Source organism: Acomys minous (genome assembly GCF_964271855.1).
Source record: "Acomys minous genome assembly, chromosome: 16".
Classification (NCBI taxonomy): Eukaryota; Metazoa; Chordata; class Mammalia; order Rodentia; family Muridae; genus Acomys; species Acomys minous.
Window position 1 is genome coordinate 5294516 of NC_140498.1, and position 27304 is coordinate 5321819.

The 27304-nt window shown below is 48.1% G+C and overlaps 1 protein-coding gene across 3 annotated transcripts; it reads right to left on the reverse strand.

Annotated features, from left to right (window-relative positions):
- Positions 1-3911: 3911 nt before the first annotated feature.
- Positions 3912-19566, reverse strand: PIRT (phosphoinositide interacting regulator of transient receptor potential channels). Of its 3 annotated transcripts, XM_084763265.1 has the most exons (3): positions 19443-19566; positions 9470-9522; positions 3912-4638 (listed from the first exon to the last, which is right to left on the reverse strand). In XM_084763265.1, the coding sequence occupies exon 3, from the start codon at positions 4616-4618 to the stop codon at positions 4205-4207; it is 414 nt and encodes a 137-aa protein (XP_084619391.1). In that variant the 5' UTR covers positions 4619-4638; positions 9470-9522; positions 19443-19566; the 3' UTR covers positions 3912-4204. The 3 variants fall into 3 exon arrangements, with proteins under 3 accessions (XP_084619391.1, XP_084619390.1, XP_084619392.1); XM_084763264.1 differs by lacking the exon at positions 9470-9522; XM_084763266.1 differs by lacking the exons at positions 9470-9522; positions 19443-19566 and adding an exon at positions 8419-8463.
- Between the last annotated feature and the right edge of the window lie 7738 nt (positions 19567-27304).

Genomic DNA, 27304 nt, shown 5'->3' on the forward strand with positions numbered 1-27304 from the left:
ATTTAAAATAAGGAAAAGATGGGGGCTAGGGAAGGAAAAGTTCCAGAAAATGGTAAAACCACAATGCTGGGGCATTGACAACATTTGGATACCTGAACAGTGTAGACAGGCAGGAGAAATATGGGGAGCCCTTGATCCTCGAACCCCAAGTATATTCTCCAAACATGTACCTCTGTCACAGTTTGAAGCTTGCAGAGAAAATCTGCAAAACAGAGTGGGACCGGAGGTCAAGGTGGGGGTTTATCTTCTACTGGCCAGTGAGCAGCCTGCTCCTCGCCGCCGCCCCCCCCCCCAGTATGATGTGAAACCCAGTGTACCTGTATTCCAGAGGCCTGGAGAGGCAGGTGGAGGTTAGGCTGGCTTGGTACCATCATCCGAGCATCTCTAATTCCCCCACCATGATCATACTGTGTCATACTCGAAGATTCCTTCGTCTCCTCTGGGGGGTTATCTTGTTTGTGTTCTGAGGTCAGAGCTTTTGTCTTCATTATGTGTCAGGTTCTGATGCCTGCTATGGGCTTGGGTAACTGGGTAATCAAAATGTCCAGTGAGAGACGGTGTGTGAAGAAGGGAACAGAGGCACGGAGGGCCAGCGCCTGAGGAGGGGAGTGGTGCGGGTGCTGCTGGAAATACATTGTCCTTGCAGCCCAGGAAAAGAGCACAGTTCCCACAGGCCGTTTGTCATTTATTGAAGACAATCCCAACTTAGTATGTGTATGTGATTGATTGATTGATTGATTGACCGAAGGACATTGACAATGACTCTCCCTTCTTTTTTGCAGTCACTTTAATGGCTCCTCCAGAAAAACTCAGAAGACAGTAGGAGATGGTCTCATTCTGGGGTACCCTTTAGTAAACCTGTCTTTTCCTTTACAGTATAAGACCTGGACTTTGAGGTGGCCTGGGGGTCCTCTCATCTGGATCTGCAGGTTTCAGGAAAGCTGAGCATAATCTCTCAGACACCAGGTTCCTTGCTGAAGACCTAAGGAACTTGGTTACAGAGTGACAGCTCCCGCTTGGGCCAGCAGAGTCTCTGAGACTACCTGTGTGTCTCAGGAGGAAGCCTCAGACATTCATAGCTGCCCATGGGCTAGGCACAGATAGGCCTTGGGTGGGTGATGAAAGTAAACTCCAAATGGATTGTTTTCTACTTCGATTTGTGTTTGGAGCATCTATCCAGGACCTGGCATCTGCCTGCCTCGTTCTGTAATGTTATTTCTTCAGGTTAAGTTTTGAGTCTCAACCCTGGACTTGTGGGGACCCCTTTGCACCACCATCATCTCAAGTAGAGCCACCAGTTGCAAAGAGAAATCCTGGCAGCTTTTCTTGGTAGAGGAAATGTGGCAATTCAGGGAACAAGTTAGGGGATGGGGCCTTGCGGGCGCAGTCTTGGAATGCCTGGTCAAACAGAATGAACACAGCAGACACTCAAACAAAATACAGTTCAACATGATGTTGACGCCTGTAGGCTCCAGACCAGATTAAATTATCCCAAACAGAAGAGCGGCAGGAGGAGCAGGTAATACAATCTGGTGAGATGGTGCTGTGGATGCCCGCTCCTGTCTGTCTTCTGAGATGACCAGAGTCATTTCCCAGAATGCTTTGTTGCAGAAATGGGGGCATCCAACCTGGCCGTACTCACTGACTGCTCACACCTCAGGCTTTCATGAGGCAATGGTCTTTGGCCAAAGGGTTCAAGATGTGCTGCTTTGGGGATGACTCTGCCCATTTCCTGACCCTCACTTGTGAGGGGGAGCCTGGTGCGGGTGTGGGTGGAGGTAACCAATATTTGGGATCTTTCCCTAAAGCCTCCTCTTCGTTTCTGTTTGCTAAGGACTTAGTTTGAGGGACAGGACATGGGGAGCGGGTACTGATGTGGCTGAAAAAGATGTCTGGAACTTGTAGATTTCCTGGTGTTACGAGTATCCCCCAAACTCCCCTTTATTGAGACACACATGACAGTGCTGTCTGCAAAGACCTCCCCCCACAGCTGTGCCCAGACAACGAGCTCTGGGGATAACGAGGTTGTGTGAGGCATGGACTTCACATGAGGGGGCCGTGAGCTCATCTGTGTGCTCTCATCTATGAAGGCACTGAAAAATGAGAGGCTTCATCGCAGGGCTGACCTCCCATGTCAGGCGAAAGGAGAGGGATCTGTAAACCCCATCATGGAGGAGCTAGCACACTCCAATTAGGGGCAGAATTTCAACAACCCCAGTGCTGCTCCTGGCCTGCCTGCGTGCAGGGCCCGGGTGGACTGGAGGACCATGGTTCACTGGTCTGAGTCTTAATGAAGGAAATGACTATCTTAAGTGAGCTTAGAAAGGCTAGGGGCTGCCCAAACGCTGACTCTTTAGCTAGAGTGTCAGGGTGTGGGTGTGTGGGACTGTGGGGGGGGGATGGGGGTCATCCCATGAAACAAATACTGCTGCCATGGAATTTCCCACAATGCAACAGGAACAGAGATGGATTCTGACAGCCTGTCTAAGCACCTGAGTACTAAGACATCTGAAGACCTGTTGGAGGAGGTTGCCATGGTGTTCCCAAATGCCTGAAGGTTGAGGGAGGAAGAGCCAGCTGGAACTAATGCAGCTCTTATCACTCACCCTGTTATCAGGTGCTTTCCTCTGGCGTGGCCTGGCACCTCTTGGGAAAGCAGTTACGGGCACCTGGTCTGTCACCTAAAGGCCTCTTGGTGTCTATAAGAAGTTTTGAGGACACTTGCCTCTTGGCTTATATCTACTTGTTGGGCCCTCTGAAGATGTCTCTTCCAGTCTCTATAGACCCCAGGAGCCTGCAGTGTACCAAGGAGAAGCTGGGTGTAAGGCACTTGGGGAAGCAGGAGGGAAGTAGACAAGAGAGAACAAAATAGCATCCAGGTGCCATGCAGAATCCTAACTCTCTGGGGCGTCTCCACCCCACCCCCACCCCCAGCTTCTTCTCCTTGCACACCTTGCTCCATGTCTTCAGGAGCAATGATCACAATCTCCAGAAATCCCTCTGTGTTTTCTGTAAGTTTAGGTTAGACCCGTGCACTCCCTTGGCCACCCTAAGACCTCAGGATGGGCCACTGCCAAGTGGCTTGGCTATGTTTCTCGCTCTCTCACTTTTGGAAAGAAGATGAGATCAGAGCCTGGGGCTGGCTCTTCCCAAAGTAGGCCCAGAGAAGGAAACTCAATAAATACTGGCTTGTTTGGTGGTGGTGGGGGGTGGTCGGGATGATAGAGGGTGGGGTTTTCTTCTGGGAACCTATCTCTAGAAACCCACGGAACACTCGGACATGGTGTTTCATCTCAAGTTAGGTCTTGCTTGAGAGGAAGGGGAGATGACCTTATAGGTCCCGTCTGTGACCGTCCATCCTTCTGTTCTGGAGGTGTGCAGATGCAGAGATGGCGTGGGGTTGTTACAATGGCGAGCATTTTGTTCTTGGGTGGTGGCCAAGATAAAGGCAGTTTGTGGGAAGAGCACTGGAGGGCCAAGGGGAAACTGGGATAGCTCTTAGCCTGCCTATTGACTCTGGTGTCAGTACTATATATTTGGGAGCTAACTTCCTTGGCTGGCTAAGTTCCAGAGCTATGCCCAGAGGAATGATCTGCCCTGGACAGTGCTTCTCGCCCCCCTGCCGTCCCCCCCCCAACCCCCGCAAGCCTCCATCACTGTCCAGATTTTGGAATGTATGATACATGAGAGAATTGTCCTGCTAGTCAATGTCCCACCTAAGGAGGGCACCAAGGCTGTCAAACCCAGAGGGTCTGAATTCATCCTTCCCTCCATGGCCAGCTTTGGTTTCAGGAGGATGCAGATGTGAATCCAAGATCAGCCACACAACTATAAAATGACATTCTCCTCAGGAACACAGTCAACCTCCAAAGAATTTCCCAGCATGCACTGCCCTTGGCAGAGAGAGAGAGAGAGAGAGAGAGAGAGAGAGAGAGAGAGAGAGAGAGAGAGAGAGAGTAGGATGGATGCAGGTGCCAGGGATGAGAGTAATGAAAGTATCCAAGGAAGCATCAAGAGCGATGGAGAAACCAGGTGAGACTCAGCCAGCAACACTGTTAGGTTGTGTGAAGGTCAAGTCCTGAGCTTGGTCCTGCCCACGGGGACAAGAGGAGGGTTTTCCTGTATCAGCTTTGTGGTTCGCACAGAGAAGGTAGGAGTGTGGATGCTGGTCACCACCAGATCTTCTGGTCAACCTGCCATGCCCTCAGCGGTTCAGGAGGAAGAACTTGAGGCTTTGGAAAAAGTTGGACTTCTGCCTTTGCTTCTGCTTCTTTTTGATGATGGGTACCCACACCAGCCCACACACAAGCATCATGAGTCCCAAGGACAAGAAGGCGGGCCCTATCATCTTGAGGACTGGCACGACCTTACTGTTTTCATCCAAGATGTAGGCCACGCAGGTGATGGCCACACCGAAGAGCAGAATGGCAGCTCCCACTGACATGATGATAATGGGCTTGTGGTAGATTTCCCAGTTGCTTCTGGGGGTGGTGGTCCAGACAGACTCACTTCTGGAGCTGATGCACAGGGAGCTGGCTGTCTGGCTGGGCAGCAGGTCCTTGGACTCTGGAGACCCCTCGTCTACCTCCAGGGTCTTGGGGAGCACCTCCATCGTCATGGCTGTTCAAGACCAGGCACCTAGTATTGGCAACAGTTAGAAAGGATGGTGAAGCCAATTGAATCCTTTCTCATCCTTCCTGTATTCAGCATCCCTCCCCAGCCTGGCTCTCAGTAAAGTGTGTTGATGTTAATGGTAAAACAGGCGAAATCTGCATAAGAGATGGCTCAGTGAGTAAAGTGTTTGCTATGCAAGTGTGAGAGGACTTGCATTTGGATCCCCAGCACCTATCTGAAAGAGCAGGCATGGTAGTGCATTGGGATGGAGGTTGCAGTGGAGACAAGGGAGTCCTGGGGACTCGATGGCCGGCCAGCCCCGCCAACAAAGTAGCAAGCTCCAGGGTCAACAAGAAAGACTCTCAAAAATTAAGGTGGAGGGCAATTAAGGATGACACCTATTGTGACCCTCTGGCCTCCAGCATATATTCACATATACAGGATCCTCCCATTCATACCCATGAACACGTACATATAACTCACACCAAGTACGAAGAAGTCTTACAAGATAGTATATATATATATATATATATATATATATATATATATAAAATTTTTTTTTCTTCTTGTTTGGTTTTCTAAAACAGAGACTCATCACGCGATCCAGGCTAACATTGTGCAGTTGCAATCCTCCTGCCTCTACCTCCTGATTGTCGGGGTTGCAGGCAAGTGCCACTACACTGGGTTAATGATGACATGTCACTCTAATATTTAATATGTAGAGCAGCGAACAGTGGTGCATTTAAAAACAAACAAACACAAACCACAGTTTATCGGTTGGCGTGTCATTTTTCAAGCCCAACCGTTCTCTAGCTGTGTGATTGCAAGTCAGTTATTAGCGTCTCTGGGCTTCTGTTTTCTTAGCTACAAAATGAGAGTGGTAACATTAGCTCCCTCAGAGGGGTTTCAAAAGGGTTAAAGGAGAGCAGGTGTGGACTGCGCTGGATTGATGCCCAGCATACGCAGGCTGCTCTGTAAGTGGTGTCATTTGCCTGTTAGGATGGCAACGCTTGTGTCTCTGCTTAACTCTTCTCTTCTCAGATCAAAGCAACAGCACAATCCCCATGCATTTGCCGTTAGTCCCATTTTACAGATTAGAAAGCCGAGGCTTGGCGAGATGAAGCAGTTAGTTCCTAAGAGCTCTGGTTTTCACCTGCAGGACAGTGCTGCTTCGAGCACCTGGGATTCAAGCACCTAAGCCTTGTCCACTCAGGAGTCCACAGCGTGTCACGTGATCATCTATCATGTATAGAGTCTCTCGCCCCCCTCCCCCACCCGACCCTGCCGCCATGTTTTAACTGTTGTAGCAGAGCTGAAACATTTGCTTCAGTTTGGATTCAGCTGAAAATGTGTTCCCCACCCCCCACCCAGGGTTCCAGGTCGGGGTTGGGAGGGTGGCAACTTAACCAGACTGTGGGCCTTGGGGAGGGAGCTAAATTAGAAGAGATCATCTGGAGCTATGTGGGTAATTACCCAATTGTAATTGGGTCTTTGTGCATTTCCCAGAAAAGGAGGAGAGGCCAGACACACCTGAGCACTTTCTGTCTCTGACCTGGGTGATTTCCTGTGCCGACCTTGAACTTCCACCCACAAGGAGTCACTGACAGATTCGGACCCTTGTACCTTCTAAACACTTCGTCTCTGTAAAGTAGCAGGCTGCGGCTATTTCATCATAGTAACAGCAAGTCCACTCGTGTATAATCTAGGGGCCTGGAATCTAGCTCAGCTGCCTGCCTCTTCTACTGTCTCTCTAGACTTCTCAGTCCCTAGGGGCTCCCTCACCTCCTGCTCTGGACTCAGGGGATGCAGACTCTCATGTTCAAGAAGCGATTCAGAGCGGCTGAGAAGCCCTAACCCGCCTGCTAGAAATGTCTGCCTCCGGATCAGCGTGTTCTCAAATTCCTTCCACATGGGATTCAAGCTGGAAATGTGTTCTAGTGCAAACGCCTGTGTGTCTGCAGTAAGGTAATGAGAGATGAATGGCTGATAAAAGAAATATTCTCCCCCACTGTGAGCAGATTTTGTTTAGGAGGAAGGGAAGGCTGAGGGGCCCAGAGGTTCGCCCCCAAGTCAGTACAGTGTATCTGATACTGTACTTCATGCCCACGAGATTCTGTAAACGTGACAGGATGAGTAAGCTCTGAACACTCCTCTCTTCCCTCCATCCTCCGTCCTCTGCTCTCTCCTGTTCACTACAACAACCCCAGGTCTACCCTACCTGCGCAGTTCCTCCCAGGGCTTCTGGTTCAACAAACTCAGGTCCTGCTGGCTTCAGTATTCACAAGCATGCCAAGGTGGGACTGGGGTTTGAGAGACGTCTCCTGCAGCGGTCAGTCTACTGGGGAAGGTGGGCTGTGCACCCCAACCGTAACAACTTCCTTTTACTCAGCCCAGTTCCCCGTGATGGCGAAGGGGTGTAGAGCAGACCTAATGATGAAGGCAGGGTGCATTTGGGAAATATCTGTTGTCACCTCCAGAGTTAAAGGCAAGGTGGGCTAAAGGAGCTGGCTGGAGCCAGGGCTCCCAAGTCCCTGTGCCTTGGTGGTGCCTTCTGTCTTGTGTCTTCCTTCAATGTTGCTTTCAACCTGAGCTCCTCCACCTCCCTGACTCCATCTATCCATCACTCCTCAGTCTTGACCTGACTGCTGGGTTATTTTCCTATGCCTCAAAGGGCAGTTGCCACAGCTTGCACTTTCTATATTGAGTAATTACAGACACGTCCCCACGGACAGGAGAAAACAGAAATCATAAAGTTACCAAAGCCTTCAGAACTTAGATATTTGCATTCAGATGTGATCCACTGGGCGAGAGAGAGAGGTTCGGGTCTCTGCTTTCAAAACCTGCCGTGGTGTCTTTGTAACCATAGGAGCCTGGGCTCTTGTTGCTTCCTTTGGGAATGGCGGTGTGTTTGCATAAACTAAGCCATCATTTAAAAGGTGATCTTCTCTCCTGTGGGTCTTTCTCCACTGAGCTCCTAAACAGAAAGTGCCATCTTAAAGGAGACAACAGGAATCATTATTGACTTCCAAGAAGGGGATGTCGCTACCACTAGGCTTCCTGGAAGCACCTCACATGGCATGTTCCCTTTGGCTCTTCAATGCAATTACTAGGTTAGCTTTATTTTGAGAGGGCTGAGGCTGCCACATGTAGGCACTTGGGTAACATTTCTGTGGCTCCCCACCCTCCCAGGCTAGCTTTTCAGGTCACCGGAGTTTTTTTTCCTTGTAAAGCTCTTTGCGCTGCACAGGACAGCCAAACTGTTGAGTCCTGGGGGATCCAGAATTTTGAATTCTTCACGTCGGAGCTTTCTCTACCCCTGGAGTAACTTTGCATTGGGTAAGGGGAGGGCTTAGGTTTAACACTGAGAGCTGCATTTGTGGGAGGCAGAGCACTGTTGTCAGCTTTTCAGTCCATTCCTCAGTTACTCCGTTTAAACTACTCTGAGATTAGGCCCTTCTCTATCTTTTTGACATTGGAATAATCTTGATTTTATGAAATGCCCGTGATGATGGGAGTGTTTATTGATTTTATTACTAGTTGTACTTGAGAAGAAAAATTCTGTGTCTCTCTCTCCTTTTTATCTATTTTCTCTGACTGTTAGTCTATTTTCTTTTTATACAGCTATCATCTGTAGCTGAGCTATCATGTATCCATCCATCTGTCATTAATCTGTCATCTATGCACGTGTGTACCATCTGCTGTCTATCAGTCATCTATCTACCCGCCCATCTTTCTGTCTTCTTTCTTCTAGATTGAAGTGGGGTTCACGAAATCTCAAAGAACGAGAGCCCTAATTGAGGGGACATGGAGGAAGGATGAATCCTTCGGACTCAGGGGCAGGAAGTGTTTGCTGATGGCCACTGAAGGAGCCCCCTGGAGCAAGGACAAGGCCTTCTCTTCTCCACCGTCCTCTCCTTCTCCCCTACCTCATGTCTTCTTTCTCTGTGGCCAGGCTGGAGGCAAGGCACAACTACAGACAGAAGGGCCAGGCCTGGCCAGGCCATGGATTAGACTTGGTGCCAGGAAAAATTAGGCCCAGTCATTCACAGTTCTAGAGAGTTCCTAAGCATAAAAAGAGTCAGGTCTTTGGTCCTGGAGCCCAGAGTGGGGTTGAGGGCAGGCATTTATAAGCTGGAGGATCCTGGGCAGGTACTTAAGCCTCTAGAAATTTAGTAGCCCTATATACAACATAGGGACTGTTAATTTCCAAGCTGATCTGCCTCCAGGTTGCTTTATCAACCTCTGACATTATCATCATCTGCTGCTTCCCTGCCCCCTCCCCCAGGTGTGTACCAAAGACACCATATATAAAAGGACCAACTGGCCACCTCTCTCTCTCTCTCTCCCTCTCTCTCTCCCTCTCTCTCTCCCTCTCTCTCTCCCTCTCTCTCTCTCTCTCTCTCCCTCTCTCTCCCTCTCTCCCTCTCTCCCTCTCCCTCTCCCTCCCTCCCTCCCTCCCTCTGCCCCTCCCCCTCCCTCCCACCTCTCTTTCTCTCTTCTCTCTCCTTTCTCTCTTGCATCCTTTCTGAAGGGGCATCCCATTTCCCTTTCTCTGTCTCCCCCAGTCTCTGTCTCTGTGTCTCTCTACCCTCATGGCCCACTCAGACCCTAACCCTTCCCCCTTTTCTTTCTCTCCCCACGTTTCTACAATAAATCCCTCCATATAAGATTTGTTGCATCTCACTCTAGTTAATTTTTAATGATAACAGGGACCATAAAGTATTGGCCTCATAGTGTTGTTATGATTGTCCAATACCATAAAGAAAACCCTGCTCTACCACCATTTGGCGTGTTGTGATGCCCATGGGTCAGCGCCTCCCTCACCGTCATGAATGCCGCGTCCCTGTCTGCTCACCTGTGACATGAAGGAGTTGAGTTGGGTAACTTCTGGACTTATTCTGGAATGGCCTGTGAAGAGTTAGTTGATAGAAACCCTGAGTATTCAGGTTTTCATAAAACCACCCATTGAGGGGCTGTGTTTGTCAACATTTTGTTAAAGTCCTCCTTAGACTCTGCCCTTTGCCTTGCTCATTTGGGCCAGAGAATTTCTGAACAGAAGCTCTGTGGGCATTTCGGATTTGGCATCTCATTGCCTTACAATTGTAGGATGTTTAGCAGCACCTGGGGCCACTACCTTCCAGATGCCAGTGGCAGCTCCTCAGACCTCCACTCATGACAGTTTAGAAAGGAGCCCAGGCATGACCAGATGCCACCTGGGAGTAAAGTCATTGATGGAAGGCACCACACCATCGCCTGCCAGCCTTTCCTCCTCTTCCTTTGCAAACTGTGGGGGTGGGGCTCCTCCCGCGCCTCCAGGGCACCTAGCTCATAGAACAGCACTTGGCTAGGAATTGATCTGGATGCCAAAACTCAGAGTGGGGATGGAGCGACACCTGGGGAGCTGGTCCAGACAGAACAACCCTTTCAAACCTCTACTAAGATACTGGGGTTTAGCCTGTGTGTTTCAGGGGTCCTGTCACTCACTGCAGTGTTATACTGTGCTCCTTGGAAGGCTCAAAAAAAAACCCTCCAGGATGTGATCTAATTTGGAACAAAGATAATTTTTAAGGTCGGAAAAAAAATAGAGATAGAGGATAAAGGTATGTAGATTGACAGACAGACAGATAGACAGAGAGATAAGAGATAGACAGACAGATAGATAAAATAAACTTTGGGTAGAGAGGAACTGGGAGGAGGTGAGGGGAAACATGATCAAGATTTATTTATGAAGAAATTAATTGAAAAAAAATATCGGGACAACTGTGAAACAAATGCTTCACCAAAAACTTTGGTGTGTGTCCCGTGAAGAAGGAAAAGAACTGGGAGTCAGATTGTCATGGGTCCATGGGATATGAATCCAATGTGTGTTTATCAGAGGAAGGGGACTGGAAGGTGACAGGGATGGGACAGGGAGAAAGCAGGTAATTGTTTTATGGAGGCTTTTAAAATGCATTCAGCTTCCTTTAAAATCCTAGACAAGGAAGGAGTGGGCCTGGAAGAGCTTAGAGAGGGTAATGAAAGGTGGCAGGGCCGGGCCTCTCAGAACAAACCGTCGATTTGAATGTCTGTTGCCTTCAGGGAAGTAATTTGAGAAGGACCTGTGACTCCCAGAGGTCGAGTTTAGGAAGCCTGAAGCTTTAAGGTTTTTACTGGGTGTAGCAGCCGGGCAGTGGCAGGCTGCAGTTGTCTGCAGGAAGGGGAGGGCGCAAGCAAGAAGCCAGACACAGAGGAATCACGGCTCTAAGGCTCCATTTACATAAGAATCGAAACCAAATAAACCTATTTGTGCTAGGAGAGGCTGGGGAGTGGCCACTTGGGTGGGGTTAGATGCTGGAAGTGGGTGCTGCTGGCAGTGTGGGTGGTAGGGGCAGCTGCTCCCAAAGTCAGTTCACAGTGAAACAGTGCGCTGGCCGCATGGATAGCTCCTGTTGTATGTTCTCCATCCCTGAAATGTTACACCAAGAAAATCACCAGCCACAGCCCAGTGCAGTCCTTTCTTGGGATTCTGGTGAGAACCAATTTGGGCTAACTAAAGAAACATGATCCTAGGCTGGATGAATCTTCTCCTCAGGGTGATTTACCGTTCCCTTCCTTTCTCTGTCTCCAACTCCTTAGAGACCCGTGGCCTCCCATCCATTAACACAGCTCCTGGGCTGTGGCGGGAATCAAGTGGGAGGCTCCTGAAGGGAAAGCATAGAGCAAGCCAGGGTGGTCTCTGCCTTCTATTGGGGCAGATTCTTCTAGCTGACTACAGTTTTAATTCACGTATTTAAATAAGAATGCTTAACTTTTTTTTAATTGGCGTGCGGCTGAACATACTTGTGAGTTACAATGTGGGGTTTTTTTGTTTGTTTGTTTTTATTTTGTTTTTAGATTGGGTCTCACCGTATGACTCTGGTTGGCCTGGAACTATATAGACCAGACTACCCAGCGTATTATAGCGTTCTGCTTGCGGTTGCCTTCCAGCTGTAGTGATTAAAGGCATGCCCCGCCACACCCAGCTTTCCAATATGATGTTTTGATTGGAATATATAGTTGGATCTCACATCCACAGGTTCAACCAACTATGGATAAAAAAAAACCCTTTTTTTTTTTTAGAACAATTTCATTTGTTCTAAACACATGGACTTTTCCTTACTGTTACTTCCTAAACAGTGCCACAGAACAATTTACACTGAAGATGGTGGTTGCCGCACTAGGATGAAGGGGAACATCACAGAGTTTCCCATTAGGGTCCTGTTGGGTGTTATAGGCAGGTATCCAGAGCTTACAGGAGAGTGGGGGGGGGGGGGCGGCTGGGTAGACAGACCTGAAGGAGGCATTTCCCCTTAGGACATAGCCTAACCCAATTAGGGAGAACTCAGAGACCATTTAGCGTGTACAGGAGGATATGCATCTGGTGCTAAGCAGATTTTCACCATTTTATATAAGTGTCTTACATGTCCTTAGGTTTTGGTATCCATGGGGGTGGTCCCAGAACCAGCTCCCCAACAGATGCCAAATTAAATCAGTAATTAGCACATAGACTTGCTTAAATATTTTAGAATTTCTTTGTGATGAGAACATTTAAAATCACCTATTCTAGGTTTTTTGTTTCCGTTTTGGTTTTTCTTTGTGTGTGTGTGTGTGTTGTTTTGTTTTTGTTTGAGACAGACTCTTATATCGCCCTGGGTTGGCCTGGAACTTTCCACATTGCTCCACGAATAGCTTGGAACTCTTGATCCCCTTTTCACGTCCTGAGTGCTGGGATTCATGGCCTGAAACAGCCTGCCAGTCTAGCCATATTGACAACTGAGGACGTTTGTTCAGACCTTTTATGTGCCAGGGACAGAGCTGGGTACCAGACAGACCAAATCCAGATGAACACAGTGGCAGATGTTGCCGGTTACAAGTCGGGGCAAGGCAGAAAGGAAACAGGCGTCTCCCACACAGACGGCAAGCATACCCGTAAGGAACAATGCAGAGCACTGACCCAGTGATGCTAGTCTCAGGGACCCTCAGACAAGCTCCAGGGAGAACAGCTGTGGGAGGAAAGCTGACGGACCCATTAGGGGTTAAGGCAAAGGTAGGTTAAGAGAGACTGTGACACTGAGGGACAAAGCAGATTCAGTTCTGTCACAGGCGAGAGTGCTTATTGAGTGTAAAATAAGAGGATTGGTAAGCCTGAGATTAGAAGTGAAGGCCTGAACCCAGAGAGAGACAGAGCCACTTAAAGGCTGTTGTTGCTCAGGTGAGAGGTAGGGCAGCCTGGTGCTTGTCTGTAGCCATGGAGATGGCGAGAAGGGCTTAATTTGGAGGCTTGGTAAGTGCAGAGAGGAGCTCATGTGATGAAAGGGATCAGTCAGCTGTGGTTATGACCTGTTTATACACAGCCTGCAGATCAAGAACATTTTGTACTTTAACTAATAAATAAATACATACATTTTGTGGTGTTGGGGATTGAACCTAAGGCCTCACATATGCTAGGCAAGTGCTCTACCATTGAGCTATACCTCCAGTGTGCTCACTGTACGCAGCCTCTCCCCTCTCTGTCTCTATCTCCCTCTTTTGAGACAGAGTCTTGGTAACTTGCCCAGGATAGACTGAAGATTGCCATGTTCCAGCCTCAGCCTCTCAAAAAAAAAAAAAAAAAAAAAAAGCTGAAATTACAGGTGTGCTCAACCAAGCCCAGGCAAGCCCAGCCAAGCAGCTTTCAAAGATGAATTATTTTTTTCTTTTCAGAGTTATTATTTTTAATTTTATGTATGAGAATGTTCTGCCTGCATGTATGTATGTATACTGTGTTATGTGCCTGTGGCTGAAGAACTCAGAAGAGAGTGCCATAGCCCTTGGGACTAGAGTTATGGATGGTTGTAAGCTGCCATGTGAGTGCTGGGAATTCAATCCAGGCCCTCTGCAAAAACAGCAAGTGCTCTTGGCTTTTGTTTGTTTGTTTTTTGAGACAGGGTTTCTCTGTGTAGCCTTGACTGTCCTGGACTCACTTTGTAGACCAGGCTGGCCTCGAACTCACAGTGACCGCCTGCCTCTGCCTCCCGAGTGCTGGGATTAAAGGCGTGCGCCACCAAACAAATGCTCTTAATCCCGCTAAGCCATCCTCCCAGTCCCAGGGTTCCATCCTCCATGGACCACTCTCCCCACCCCCGACACACTGCCTAATGGTTGGAGAGTTTTTGCATTTTGTACAAATGTATGTTTTGTAAGATATTACAATTGCAAGAAAGTAGAATTTCAGAATCCTAAACAAGTGGGAAGTTCACACTGCTGGACTCATTAGTTTGTGGGCTGTCTGCCTCTGCTTCTGCATTGTAAGTTCGGTGGATTCAACAGCGTGGGCAGAGACAGCAAAACCTAAAACATCCACCACAGCAGGTGGCCTCTGGTAGAAGCCATCAGGGAACAGGTACAGCCTGGCAACAGAAAGCAGCCGTGGGCTAAGTGAGAGGAGAGCGGCAGCCGGGAGGGCAGGATCACTCTGCCTGCAGGGTGGTGGGTTACAGAGGAAGCCTAGAAATACTGAGAGCCACTTGGAGACTTTTATAAGCAGCTCAGGCGGGAGAGGGTGCGGCTTGGCGTTTGGCTGGAGCCGTAGAGACGGAAGGAGGAGAAGCTCATCTGTGCGTGGAGACAGCAGGAGGCAATGGAGAGAGAACGAGGAGCCCGAGTGCAAAGCGTTTAGCTGGGCAGCCACAGTTAACAGAGACAGGTGGAATGCACACCCTGCTTCCAGGTTAAGGAAGTGATGTTCAGTTGGATTTGAACTTGATAAAAGCGACAGATAATTTTTTGAAAGTAGAAACCTATGCCTTGAGTATTGCATGGGACACTTATGTTGTCACCATGCATATTGTTTTGCGGAAATTCAAATTTAAGTCAGTGGCCTTGATCCATTAAATCTGGAAGCCCTGTGGCAGATGTACCGTGATTCTCAAAGGAGAGGAGGATTTTATTACGAGGGTGATAAAGCAGAGCCAGGAGTACGTTGGGGAGCTGTTGGGGTTTATGAGTGAAGAAAGAGGTGCTCCCCTTCCCCCTCCTGCCCTGCTCCCCCTCCCCTCTCCCCCCCCGAGACTCTGGGCAAAAGCATATATTGGACTCTGTTAGTCCAAGTCAAAGGAAGGAGCCAATATTATGTGGAGGTTGCAAGAGTTGCGGGTTTATTTGTGAGGGACTCTTGAGGTGCAGAAAACACCCAGGGAAGGAAGGAAGCGAGAACAGAGGGACAGAGGGGTCTGTGGCGTAGGAACATCTTGGGAATATTCTGAAAGCCTCTGCCATCACTGAGAGATGATTTTTTCTTTTGCTCTGGAAACAGATGAGGTTAGTAGGTGGATGATGGTGATGATGGTGATGGTGAAGATGATGATGATTACTATTTTACATGTGTCTATGTGGGCATGATGTGCCACAGCTAATGTATTGACGTTAGAATACAGCTCGTGGAAGTAAGGTCTAGTCCTCTACCGTGTGGGTCTCTGGACAGAGCACAGGCTGTCCGACTCCATGACAAGCCTCTGTACCCATTGGGCCATTGTGTTGCCCCTGGGCCACTGTTCTCTCTCCCACGCCTTTTCTCTTTTGAAACAGAGTCTCACTATGCAGCCCTAGCTGGGTAGGAACTTACTTTATAGACCAAACTCACAAAGATTTGCTTGCCTCTGCCTCCTAACAGCCTGGGTTATTGTTCATACAGAAAATTCTACAAAGATTTATGCGACTCTTCCTTAGATCATCAGCCACACATGAAGGCTAGTGTTATTAAAACAGTCTCTGAGTGGAGAGTCAGTTTCTTTTCCAAAGGGTCTGTTAGATGCGGAGTTAAGAAGTTGCCATTGGATTTAAAAACTTCAGGTTCCTAAGCCTCCACCCCCCAGGCAAGGAAATCATCAAAAGAAGTCATTTTCTCCCAAGTGTGGAGTGGCAGAAGTGTGGCTGAAGGTAACAGGTGTGTGCAATATAGTCTAGGGAACTGTCTCTTTTGAATAATTAAAAATGGGTAAGACATTCTCAGGTCCATTACAAGACAACAAACGAACAGAAACTCCCATGGACAAGCGATTGACACTGGCATTTGGCAGGACGATGCAAAGCAAACCCCAAGGAGACACACACATCATTAGAACAGCTAAAACATCAAAATCTCCCAACATCACGTTCGTCACAGCGTATGTGGACCAACCACAGCCCTCCTGCACTGCTGTGCAATCTGGGGATCTCATAAAGTTAAGCACACTGCTGCCCCTTGGCCTAAATGTTCTACCCCTAAATATTAAGCACGTATGCAAACAAACCAACCAACCCATGTATAAGAATGTTTGTAATGTAACAAGAATAAATTAATAAAGTAAAAAAAAAATGTTAAAAAAAAAAAGAATGTTTGTAAATGCTTTCCTTTGGCGGAGGGGAATACCTTGGGCATATTTACACAACGGAACAGCCTAACTTCTGATACATTTCGCATGAGTCTCAAAGACATACTAGTAAGAGAAATCAGTAACAAACGAGCACAAGTACTGTGTATTTCCATGTCTATGCTGTTCTAGAAGTAGCTAAGAACCAGCTAAGATGACAGTGCTCAGAGCAGTGCAGCAGGGGTACAAAGGAAGCCACTGGAAGATGCTTGGAGGATGCTCTCTTGGGTGGATGGAAGGGCACCATCTACTCAGTTCCTCCCCGCCTCTGGCATGAGGGGAAGAGGTACCTGGGGGATATAAAGATGCCTCAGTGAAACGGGAGAGAACAGGTGTCTCTGAAAGGGAGGTTTTGCCTTTTTCCTCACACATTCACAATATTGATCCTCCCAGCCAATGGCTTGGTGCTGAAGATCTTCAGGGTGAGAGATATTGAGAGGCCAAGACAATACAGGCCGAATATGTTTTTGTTTTTTGTTTTTTTCACGCAGTGGAGTCCAAAGTGCCTGAAATGTACTACTTAATGGGAGCAATTGTAAGGGGGGATAAATGAATCATCGCTCTGAAGATGATTGGATGTCACCATCCTTGCGGTTCCGGAAGCTCTTTCTTCCGGGAGTCCCTTGGGGCTGGAGCAAGGTCTCCTCTGCTTCCTGCGCTGTCTAGCACTGGATAAACAAATAGAGGAGTTTGGGCGGATAGGCTTGAAGGGGTAGGGCTTTGCAGGTATCTGCCAGGCAGTTTACTTGGAGAGTAGATTTGCTTCCCAGTTTTGGTTGGAGCCATTGAGGGTTGAACCTGGCTGGCTTCGTATTGCTAAGCCGCTGGCCCTGTTCCTTCCCACGTGCCTGTTGTAAACCATCCCCTCCCATCTTAAAACAGCTGGTAACAGTGGCAGTTGAGAGGTTGCTGTGGACCTGGAGGTAGAGCGGCCCTACATTGCGCCCCCCCAACCCCCGCCCCTTCCTATCTCACTAATCAAGGCGCTCACCTCAAAGACTGCCCCCTGGTGGTCGAGTATGATACTAGCCGCTAATTACCACTCATCCCCTTTCATTATATTCCAGGACTGTACTGTATTGTTTTACCAAGTCCTTCAAGCAAGTCACCCAGGGAGGTGCAATTACCCCACCCCCGGTTTCACAGAAACTGAAAATCAGAGAGTGTTAAGCGATTAGGTTAAGACAAGGTTGAAGCCTGAGTTTGGATGCCGGTGGCTCCAGAGACCCTGTTAGGTTGCTCTTGCCCTCTGGGTGGCACTTTCGTTTTCCATTTTTTCAGATCGAGAGATTAGTGAGAAGGGAGGACGCTTGAATTGGTGCACAGTCAGTGAACAGAATTGCCATGCCGGATGTTTGGATGAGGGGTGAGCAGGCTGGGGCTGTGGGGAGCTGAGGTACCAGGGGACAGGATGATGAATTCTGAGCTGGGGGTCAGCGGGGGCAGTAAGAGGCTGGCGGTGACGGAGTGGCCACAAAGTCACTGCCATCACCACAGAGGATAACAGTTTCTGGCATCTGCTGCTTTTTACCTGGAAAGTCTCTGAGTCGTCCTAGACTTGTGAGGCGGATACAGTTAGCACCATTCCAGACGCACAGAATGGGAAAGTGAGGCTCCCAGATGCTGGACCTCAAATTCTGGTCTTTTTATGTTCTTTCTAGGGGATGGAATTGACTTTTTTCCCTCTTCTCTCTCTCTCTCTCTCTCTCTCTCTCTCTCTCTCTCTCTCTCTCTCTCTCTGTGTGTGTGTGTGTGTGTGTGTGTCTGTCTCTCTCTGTCTGTCTGTCTGCCTGATTGTCTCTGTCTCTGTGTCTCTCTCATCCTACTGTTCTATATTTGCCTGTCTTTACTTTAGAACTCGCTCCCCAGCCCTGCGATGGTGCCACTGCTTTCCTTCAAATCAGGTCAAAACTAACAGGCTTCTCACATCTTGTAAATGCAAGGACAAAGAGCTTAGCTGAATTTGATTTCAAATCAACAACAGATACCTTTTAGGGCTAGAGCGTAATCTAACACTTGTTTGGATACTGCACACTTAAAAAAAAGTGTCCAACATTTACTAAGAAATTCAAGCGGAACTGGGTGCCCCATGTACAACACATTGAACTGCCTTCATGTTAAAAGAGGCCCCACTGTGTTGCTGCACTCAGGCAGGGGAGTTATCTGACTCCTCTGTCCCTCCTCCCCAGACCCTTCCACCTAGAGAGCTCTGATAGGAGCTGGGCTATTCTGGGAATTGCCAGGACCTGGTGACATGGAGGAGAAGAGAGGGCACACAGATAACCTCCGACAGTGGAGGCGGGTCCAGCCAGCAGACTGGTGGGGAGAGCAAAAGGCGGGCGCGCAGGCTTTGCATGTTGGAATGGCAATCTTCTCGTATTCCTGAGCAGGAGCCTGTGCAGGTGGGTAGGAAGCAGATCTCTCCCTCCCAGAATTTCTCCACTCTCACCCTGCTCAGCATCTGCTTCTTGATTGACGCACACCCTAGCGTCTTTATCTCCTCTTGCTGCACTTCCCCACTTCCAGGAGGTTTCATTGGCGGATGTCCACTCCCCTGATAAGGCATGTGTGACCCTGTGCCTGGCCTGATAAAGTAGAGCTTAAGAGAGTGTGGAACATGTTGCTGCTGTCGCCATGGCCTCGCCACCATCTGTCCCCAGCTCACGGCACTCTCAGGAAGGGGACCTTCTTTTCTAAGGTCAGAGCTCTCTGGAGAGCTCCACTCACCTTCCTTTTAGGCCACAGAACTAATGCATGGCTCCTGTAGGGCTACAGGCTGGAAAAAGAGCTCAGGGGACATGATGTGTGGTTACACTGGCTTTCCTGAGAGGCGGAGTCCCTGTGGCCCTCAACTGCCTGAGCAAGCCACGCCTTTTGTCTTTTGTACCTGTCTTGCTCCCTCCTTTCTGAAATGAAGACTGCCCAAGCTGGGGTATGCCACCTTGTTTCCCTGGCACCTGCCCAGGGTGCCGGCCACACCTGCAGGAAGGGAAGGACAGACCTGCAGCTGCTGAGGTTGGTTGTAGGGTGCCCAGGGCACCAACAGTCTGTGCTCAGTAGTACTCTGGGGTCTATGGTTGTCCTTGTATTTCACAATTTGGTACTTTTGCTCCCGCGAGGGCAGAGGGTCCCTGATCACTCTTTCCTTTTAAAGGATTCCAAGGGTGGAAGGCTAGGAGTCCCACAAGCAGGACAGCCCTCCCTGCACATGCTGTATTTTCCCAGGTCTACAGCAAGAGGTACCCGGCTCACCCCACTTCTGTCTGTCCCTCCAGCCTGCTTGCAGCTAACTTCTCTGGTATTCACACTGCCTCCCCACTGCCACTTCAGCGTCTCAACAGACTCGACAGAGAACTTCAAACCTCCCTTCTCCCAGGGAGACAGTGAGGGAGGTGGGGTGCGGGTGTTTTCCTTACTTACCATGCACAATGTCCCGAGGGAAGATGGGGGACCTGGGACTCGGTCGGTGCTCACACAGGGAGGAAGCTGGCAATGAGTTTCTGCTCAAGTCCTTCATCCCAGCTGGAGAAAGCCACCCTGGCCACATCAGAGCCAGTGTGTTGTGAATCCCAGCCACTGAGCAGGCTCAGGCAGGGATGAGCTCACAGGATGTGGCCTAATGGGTTAACTCTTTGCAAGCTGCTGGCACAGGCACTCAGATGTGGCTTTCTCAGCTCTGCTCGGCCTCTATTAGACAAATCTTGTGAAAAATTAATGAAGCTTTTCTGCAGTGTGCCTTCAAGTGTATTTGGCTGCCAGTGGCTGGACAGGGCGGCTCCCGACCTAGGCTCAGCAGGCCTTGGAGGGTCTGGGTTGAAGGAGACACGAGTTGGTAGTGGTGGTGGTAGGTTTCTCACACTCATGATGGGAACCCTTCATTACAGAATGCTAGGAGCCCAGGCGTCTCTCTAGTTCCCTCCTGCTTCTCCCAGCTGGCCCAACAGTGCCCCATTTTTCGTGAGACGCCAATTATAGTCGTGAAGATAAGCAAGCAAATCACAGCAAGTGGCGGAAAGGCTTCCACTGTAGGACCCCAGCAGCCTGTGCCTGGCGGAAAGCCGGTGTGAGGTCTTGGGTTGGCAGTTCTCAAGATGTTGATGCAGACCCTGTGATCAACAATATTATTTAAGATTCTGGTGGCCAGACCGATAGCTGTCCCTTCTTCCAACTATCCAGAGACCGTGGGAGCCGCTGTTAGTGGAATAGTGGGGCAGGAGGGGCTTCTAGCAATGGTATGTTGTGGTTGTGGGCTTCCTCTGTGGGGTATAAAAAAAGGCTTTCCCAAGAGTCATCCGGGAAGCTTAAGGCTAGTCAAGGTCAAAGCCGTGGGCTCTTCTGTCTCAGGCATTTTGGTTTCCTTGACCTGCAAAGATGGGAGGGTTTCTAGCGGGGGAAGGCCAGGCAGGGAGAGGGGTTGGCTGTGTGATCAATGCTTGGCTTCTCCATCAAAGCTGGGCACTCTGCTTAGGGAGTCAGGGAAGGAAGGGTGCTACATGTTGAGGGCTCCGGATTTGACTTTGAAGGATTCTGTGATGTCACTTCTCTGATGTAGGTGTCTTTCTATGTTCAGCTCAGCTGATAAAACTGGAGACACCAAGTGACAAGGAGCCCTGGGATAAATTGTTCTGCAATGCAGACAGGAACTTCTTTTTCTTTAAATTCAGATTTCCTTGCTTTCTTCTTTTTCTGTGTAGTACAGGACTAACTATCACTAGGAGTTAATCCCTAATCTCTAACCCACTGCTTCTTCTGTGCCAGTCATTAGTCCAGGCATTTTATCTCTATAATAATTCACTATTTACCACAAAACCCCATGTGACAGATAATGAGGTAGATTCCCATTCCCTGTTTGACCTTGCACAAATTAGTTCTCTAAGCATTCATTTATTAATGACTCATTTATTGATTGGATGTTAACATCTCTAATTTAAATTATATTTATTTATTTACTTTATGTCTGTGTAGCAGGTGTGAGCATGTGTATGTTTGTTGGGGGTGGGGATTGTCAAAGGACAACTTGCTAGAGTTGGGAGTAGGATTTTGTTTTTGTTTTTTTCTTTGTGTCTTTGTTTCTTCTTCTTCTTTCTTCTCCTCCTCTTTCTCCTCCTCCTTCTTCTTCTTTATCACATTACATCCCAATTGTAATCACCTCTCTCCTATCTTCCTCTTCCCACCATCCTTCCCTTTTCTGCTCTGTTTCCCTCCCCTAGACCTATGACAGGTGGGGTCCTCCTCCTCCACCGTCTGACCACAGCCTATCTGGTCTCATCAGGATAGCCTGCTTCCCTTTCCTGTGTGTTCCCACAGGGCCTCTTATGCCAAGGGGCAGTGATCAAATCTGAGGCACCAGAGTTCATGTCAGAGGCCGTCCCCTTCCCCATTTCCCCTGTGGAGAGTGAGCTGTCCATTGGCTACATCTGAACAGGGGATCTATGTCCTCTGCTCAGAGTGTTCTTGGTTGGTGTGTCAGTTTGTGCACACCCCCCCCCCCCAGGTCCAGATCCATCAGCCTTCATAGTCTTGTGGAGCTCCTGACAACGCCCCTCCCCCTTCCTCCCATCCCCCAACTCTTCCATACAACTTGCAGCTTTTCACCTTGAGTCCAGCAGTGAGTCCTAGCATCTGTCCCCATCCCCTGCTGAGTGAAGACTCTCAGAGGACATCCATGTTGGGCTAAAATCCACTTATAAGTGAGTATACACCATGTGTGTCTTTCTGGGTCTGGGTTACCTCACTCAGGATGATCATTTCTAGTTCTATCCATTTGCCTGCAAATTTCAAGATTTCCTTGTTTTTGACAGCTGAATAGTATTCCATTGTGTAAATGTACCAGTTTCTTTATCCATCTTCACTTGAGGGACATCTAACTTGTTTCCAGATTCTGGCTATTATGAACAAAGCTGCTATAAACATAGTTGAGTAAATGTCTTTGTTGTATGGTGGAGCATCTTTTGGGTATATTCTCAGGAGTGGAATAGGTAGTCTTTAGGTAGTATTACTCCCAATTTTCTAAGAAAGCACCAGATTGGTTTGCAAAGTGGTTGTACAAGTTTACCCTCCCACCAGCAATGGAGGAGTGTTTCCCTTTCTCTACATCCTCATCAGCATGTGCTGTCACTTGGGTTTTTGATCTTAGTTGTTCTGATGGGTGTAAGATGGAATCTCAGAGTTGTTTTAATTTGCATTTCCCTGGTGACTAGGGATGTTGACCATTTCTTTATTTTTAAAATATATTTTATTAATTTATTCATATTACATCTAAATTGTTATCCCATCCTTTGTATCCTCCTATTCTTCCTTCCCTCCCAGTTTCCCTTTACTCCCCTCCCCTATGACTGTGACTGAGGGGGACTTCCTCCCCCTGTATATGCTCATAGGGTATCAAGTCTCTTCTTGGTAGCCTGCTATCCTTCCTCTGAGGGCTGTTGACCATTTCTTTAAGTGTTTCTCAGCCATTCAATATTCTTCTGTTGAGAATTCTCTGTTTAGCTCTGTACCCCATTTTTCAAACTGGGTTATTTTATTTGGTGGTGTTTAATTTCTTGAGTTCTTTATATAGTTTGGATATTAGCCCTTTGTCGGATGTAGAGTTGGTGAAGATCTTCTCCCAGTCTGTAGGTTGTTGCTTTGTTCTGTTGACAGTATCCTTTGCCTTACAGAAGCTTTCAGTTTCATGAGGCCTCATTTATTAATTGTTGACTTTAGAGCCTGAGCTACTGGTGTTCTATTCAGGAGGTTGTCTCCTGTGCCATTTATTTCAAGGCTCTTCCCCACTTTTTCTTCTAACAGATTTAGTGTGTCTGGTTTTATGCTGAGGTCTTTAATCCACTTGGAGTTTAGTTTTGTGCAGGGTGATAAATATGGATCTATTTTCATTTTTGTACATGTAGACGTCCAGTTAGACTGGCAGCATTGTTGAAGATGCTACTTTTCCCCATTGTGTAGATTTGGCTTTTTTTTTGTCAAAAATCAAGTGTCCTCAAGTCATTTAATGTTTTCCTCTACTCTGCAAGGCTGTGTCTTTAATTCCACTAAGTCCTCAGATTCTCCTACACTGCCTTGGTCTGGAAGAGCCACACACCTCCATGATGGTCATGAAGGCACTTGTCAGGGTCTGTGTGTCACTTGGTCCACACACCTCCATGATGGTCATGAAGGCACTTGTCAGGGTCTGTGTGTCACTTGGTCCACACACCTCCATGATGGTCATGAAGGCACTTGTCAGGGTCTGTGTGTCACTCTGCCCTCACACCTCCATGATGGTCATGAAGGCACTTGTCAGGGTCTGTGTGTCACTTGGTCCACACACCTCCATGATGGTCATGAAGGCGCTTGTCAGGGTCTGTGTGTCACTCTGTCCTCACAGTAGTCCACCATGCACATAGGGCTGCAGGTGTCTGCTGTGATACTGTGACTGTGGCAGGTCACCAAGACCAAGACTTGAATGCTGAGATCATTTCTCTCTCCCCCTCCCTGCCTCTCAGGAAGACATACTTAAGACACAGGGACTTGCTAGACCTTCAGATCTCGAACTCTATCCAGAGCAGGCCCTGCCCTGAGCAGGGGTTTTCAAAAGGTCTTACTATCTCTTACCAAGTCAGCGCGCGTGGAAGCTTGAGGCTGAGGCTGAGGCCAGCAAGGGTCTGATAAGTTGGCTGGCAGTGAGGAGAAAACAGAGGAAAGAGGCATCGATGTTCATACCCTTGGTTTTCACCTTGCTCCGTTATCTGTATATTGCCGTGTAATACCCACAATGGCAGAGCAATACCATAAAAAAAAAAAATGCAAGGAACCCCGCAGACTCTTGGAAAGTATGTCTGGAGGAGGGGCGGGGTGGCGCGTTTTCCAGCTCCTTCTTTATTTAACATGCCCCGCCCCGCACCCCCTCCCCGTCTCAGTCTATCTCTCTTCCTCTGCCTCTACCTGGCACTGCTCACACCTGATAATTTTCAAGGTGTTTCAAGTTCCCAGAGAAACACTCCCGGGGGAATAAGGCCCCTTCTCCGCAGAGCTGTGAGTGGAGCAGATGGTGTGAGCCAGGCAGCCAGCTGGGTCCTGCCTGGGGGGCGGGGAGAGGAGGGAGAGAGAGAGAAGGTGCGCAAAGGTGGCAAAGGCAGTTTTATCATGGGGAGAAGTCTTCTGGGGACAGGAAGAACAAACCACTGGTAGAGCTTGTATTGAGAGAGAGCGAGCGAGAAGAGAGAAGGCGGGGGGTGGGGGGGATGCTGAAAGGGAGGGACGGGGACCTTTACCGCCCCCCCCCCCCCACGTTCCTAGGCCTATCTCATCTGCTAGGACTTGCCCTTCTTTCAGCTATTAAGAGTTTGTTGGAGTCTTAGGGAAAGGACTAAGGATCTGGGGTGCTCCAAGTGTAAGGGCAGGGCCAGAGGGCAGAGGTAGCTCGCTGCTGGAGTGTGACTGCCACCTAGTGGTAAATTCCGGATAGAGTAGCATTCTGAAGTCTTTCACTATTCCTAGGTCAATCTGGTTTAGTAATTCAAGCTGGATTTGAAATTAGAAAATCCAATTTCACGGTCTGTGTCGATAGATACAACGTTGCAGAAATACTTCCCGAAAACTTAAAGATTTCAGAGAATTAAGACTTTCTAGCCTTTGAACTATGTAAGGGATTTACGTATTTGCGCATTGCACTCTGCTTGCCGCGTGAGGGATCTCAACTCAATCGTGAGATTCCATGGAAAGTAGAAGATTTTAGTAAGACTATACAGGCTTTAGGGGATGCCAGGTGTCAAGGGTCAGACACTGAAAACCTGAGTTAACGTGGAGGTGGTTGGCAGGAGGCCACAAAGTTGGATTCAGGATAAAGCTGGAGTTGGAACCAGCAGCCAGGCTGCTTTAAGCTGTGATGTATTATGAGGAAGTCTTCATAAATGTTCCCTTCCATGCATATGTGAGTAAAATGTCAGAAAGGTGCGTTTCCCTGGCTATAACATACAGTGATGACAACAGTTCCTAGGGTAAAGGATATTTCTAGGTGTGTGCAGGAGGGAGAAGGTTGGGTGAGGTCCGGCTGTATACCTTTGCTGTCCAAAATACCCTGGATGGACAGAGCTTGATTTAGATGCTTTTTATTCTGTCTGGATCAAGATTACACACCTCAAGGGCTGAAGATGCTGCCATGGTCCAAATGGGCTTTGCCCCTAAGGGTTTGTGACCTGGAAATTTGGTCCCCAGTATGGTGGTGCTGGGAGATGAGGGCTAGTGGATTGCGGCTAGGTCTTTGTGAGCACTGTGTCTGGAGTGGATTACTGCCCCCTCTTCTCTGGGGGAAGCATTCAACGATACTGGAGGCCATGACGCCCTGCCTTCTGGGAGCCCTATAAGCCACCTCAAAGACAACCCTTCACCCTTCACACCTGACAATAGATGCCGCAGGCTCTCACTTCCCTGGATATTTCTGTGTCAAGGACTTCTGGGGTTCACTCACTAACTTTTTTCTCTTTTCAACATTACTATTTGCTGCTCCCCAAGACCAGCCCCAGGAAGGGCGAGGAGGAGAGAAGAGAGGTGGGTCCGTGGCAGGGAGAACTGAGCAGGCGGTGAATGGCTGGTCAAGGGGAACCAGGAGTTGGTTGAACAACCAGCTAGAGGAACTAGTTATTGAGGAGGGGTTGAGGAACAACGGAGGAAAAGGAAATACTCAGAGACTCAGGCATATGCGGTTCAAGCTGAAGGTCTTAAAGCCCAGGAGAACTTTTCTTCTGGCTCTCTGTCTGGCTTGCTGTCTGTCTGACTCCTTGCTCCTTGCTTGCTTACTAACTTGCTGTTGCCCATCTATCCATCTCTCTTGCTGTTCCCCATCTCACTCTAGCTTACTCTCTCATGTCTCTTACTTGTTTGCCCTCTCTCCTTGGGCCAACCCCAGTATTGTCTTGAAATGAAGTTCAATTTTTTTCATTACACATTGCATCATGATTTTTTTCATCTTTACAATCATCAGGGCGATCAAAAAATCAACAGAGTAATAAGGAAATAAAAAAAGTTCTGTAACCTGTGACAAAACAGATAACAAAAATCAATTTCCGAACAACAGTCAGCATAACCTGCTTATTACTTCAGCATAACCTGCTTATTACTTCTTAAACAATACTCAGGAAAGTTTAATTATGAATTTCCCCAGGCTGAAGCCAGTGTGTTTACAAGATGGTCACAGCAACATAGCTTGAGCTAGATAATCTCTAAAGAAAAAGCTTGACCCACTTCCGTCCCAGACCAACAGGTGTGCTATCCAAGCCTAGGCTAACTGTCAAGGGATCCTTTATTATAAAAATATCTATAACGCATAATGATCCAAGCCCACCTTCTATTGCTCTGAATGCAGATTCTAAGGAAATGTTTCTACAGGTAACAGTATCTAGCCAGGTACTATTATGTCTAGGTCTTAACTTTCTTACATGCAGTTTCTGCCTGTGTGCTCACAGTCAGAGCAAAAAACTCCTATCATTGTCTCAAGCCTTTGGCCAGACGCCCTCTTTCAACATTCCCTGTGGGAAAAGGTTTTCCCTGTATGATTTTCCTAAGAATTGATAAATAAAGAGAAAAAACAGTTTTAGGAGAAATAGCAGATTTTTAACATTACCTGGACCATACATAATATTTAGGGGCAGTGGTGATCAGCTGGAGATCTTTGGAACTTTGTCAAGCAAAAGCCTCAACAGCTGATCTGGATGTTTAGTGAGACTGCTGGACAGTCGGAGGTCTCTGGAACTTTGTCAAGCAAAGCCTCTAACGACTTATTCTCATGTCTGCGACAAATATTTTGTTTAGGAAACTTTTTTTTTTTTTTTTTTTTTTTACAAATAGTCTAGATTGAAGTAAGAAAAACACACAACATTTCTGTTGCTGCTAATTTAAAGGTAGGGTCTAATAAATGTTTACTAGTAGCCTTATAACTATTATGGTGGTGTTTTCTAACCTGCTATCACTCAGTAAAAACACAGACACCTGTTATATTTTAAAATTGCCTTGTTTCACCTGGGGCAGGGCAGATAATAACCCCCTAAACTACCTACCTCCAGTATCTCCCTGCCAAAATCCCATGTGATCTGCTTCTGTCGAGCCACCTCCCGTCCATGATCCCAAATACTTGCTAATGTTCTTCATCTGGGCCAAGTCCTCCATCCACACCAGCCATGGGCTTCTAACTCCACCTCACCCATGGCTGCGTGAGAACCCTTCCCCTCCTCTGCTGTGTCTTCTCTTCACTCCCCAAGCCCACAAACCTTTGCCACACCTACCTTCTTTTGGCCTTGCCCAGGTAT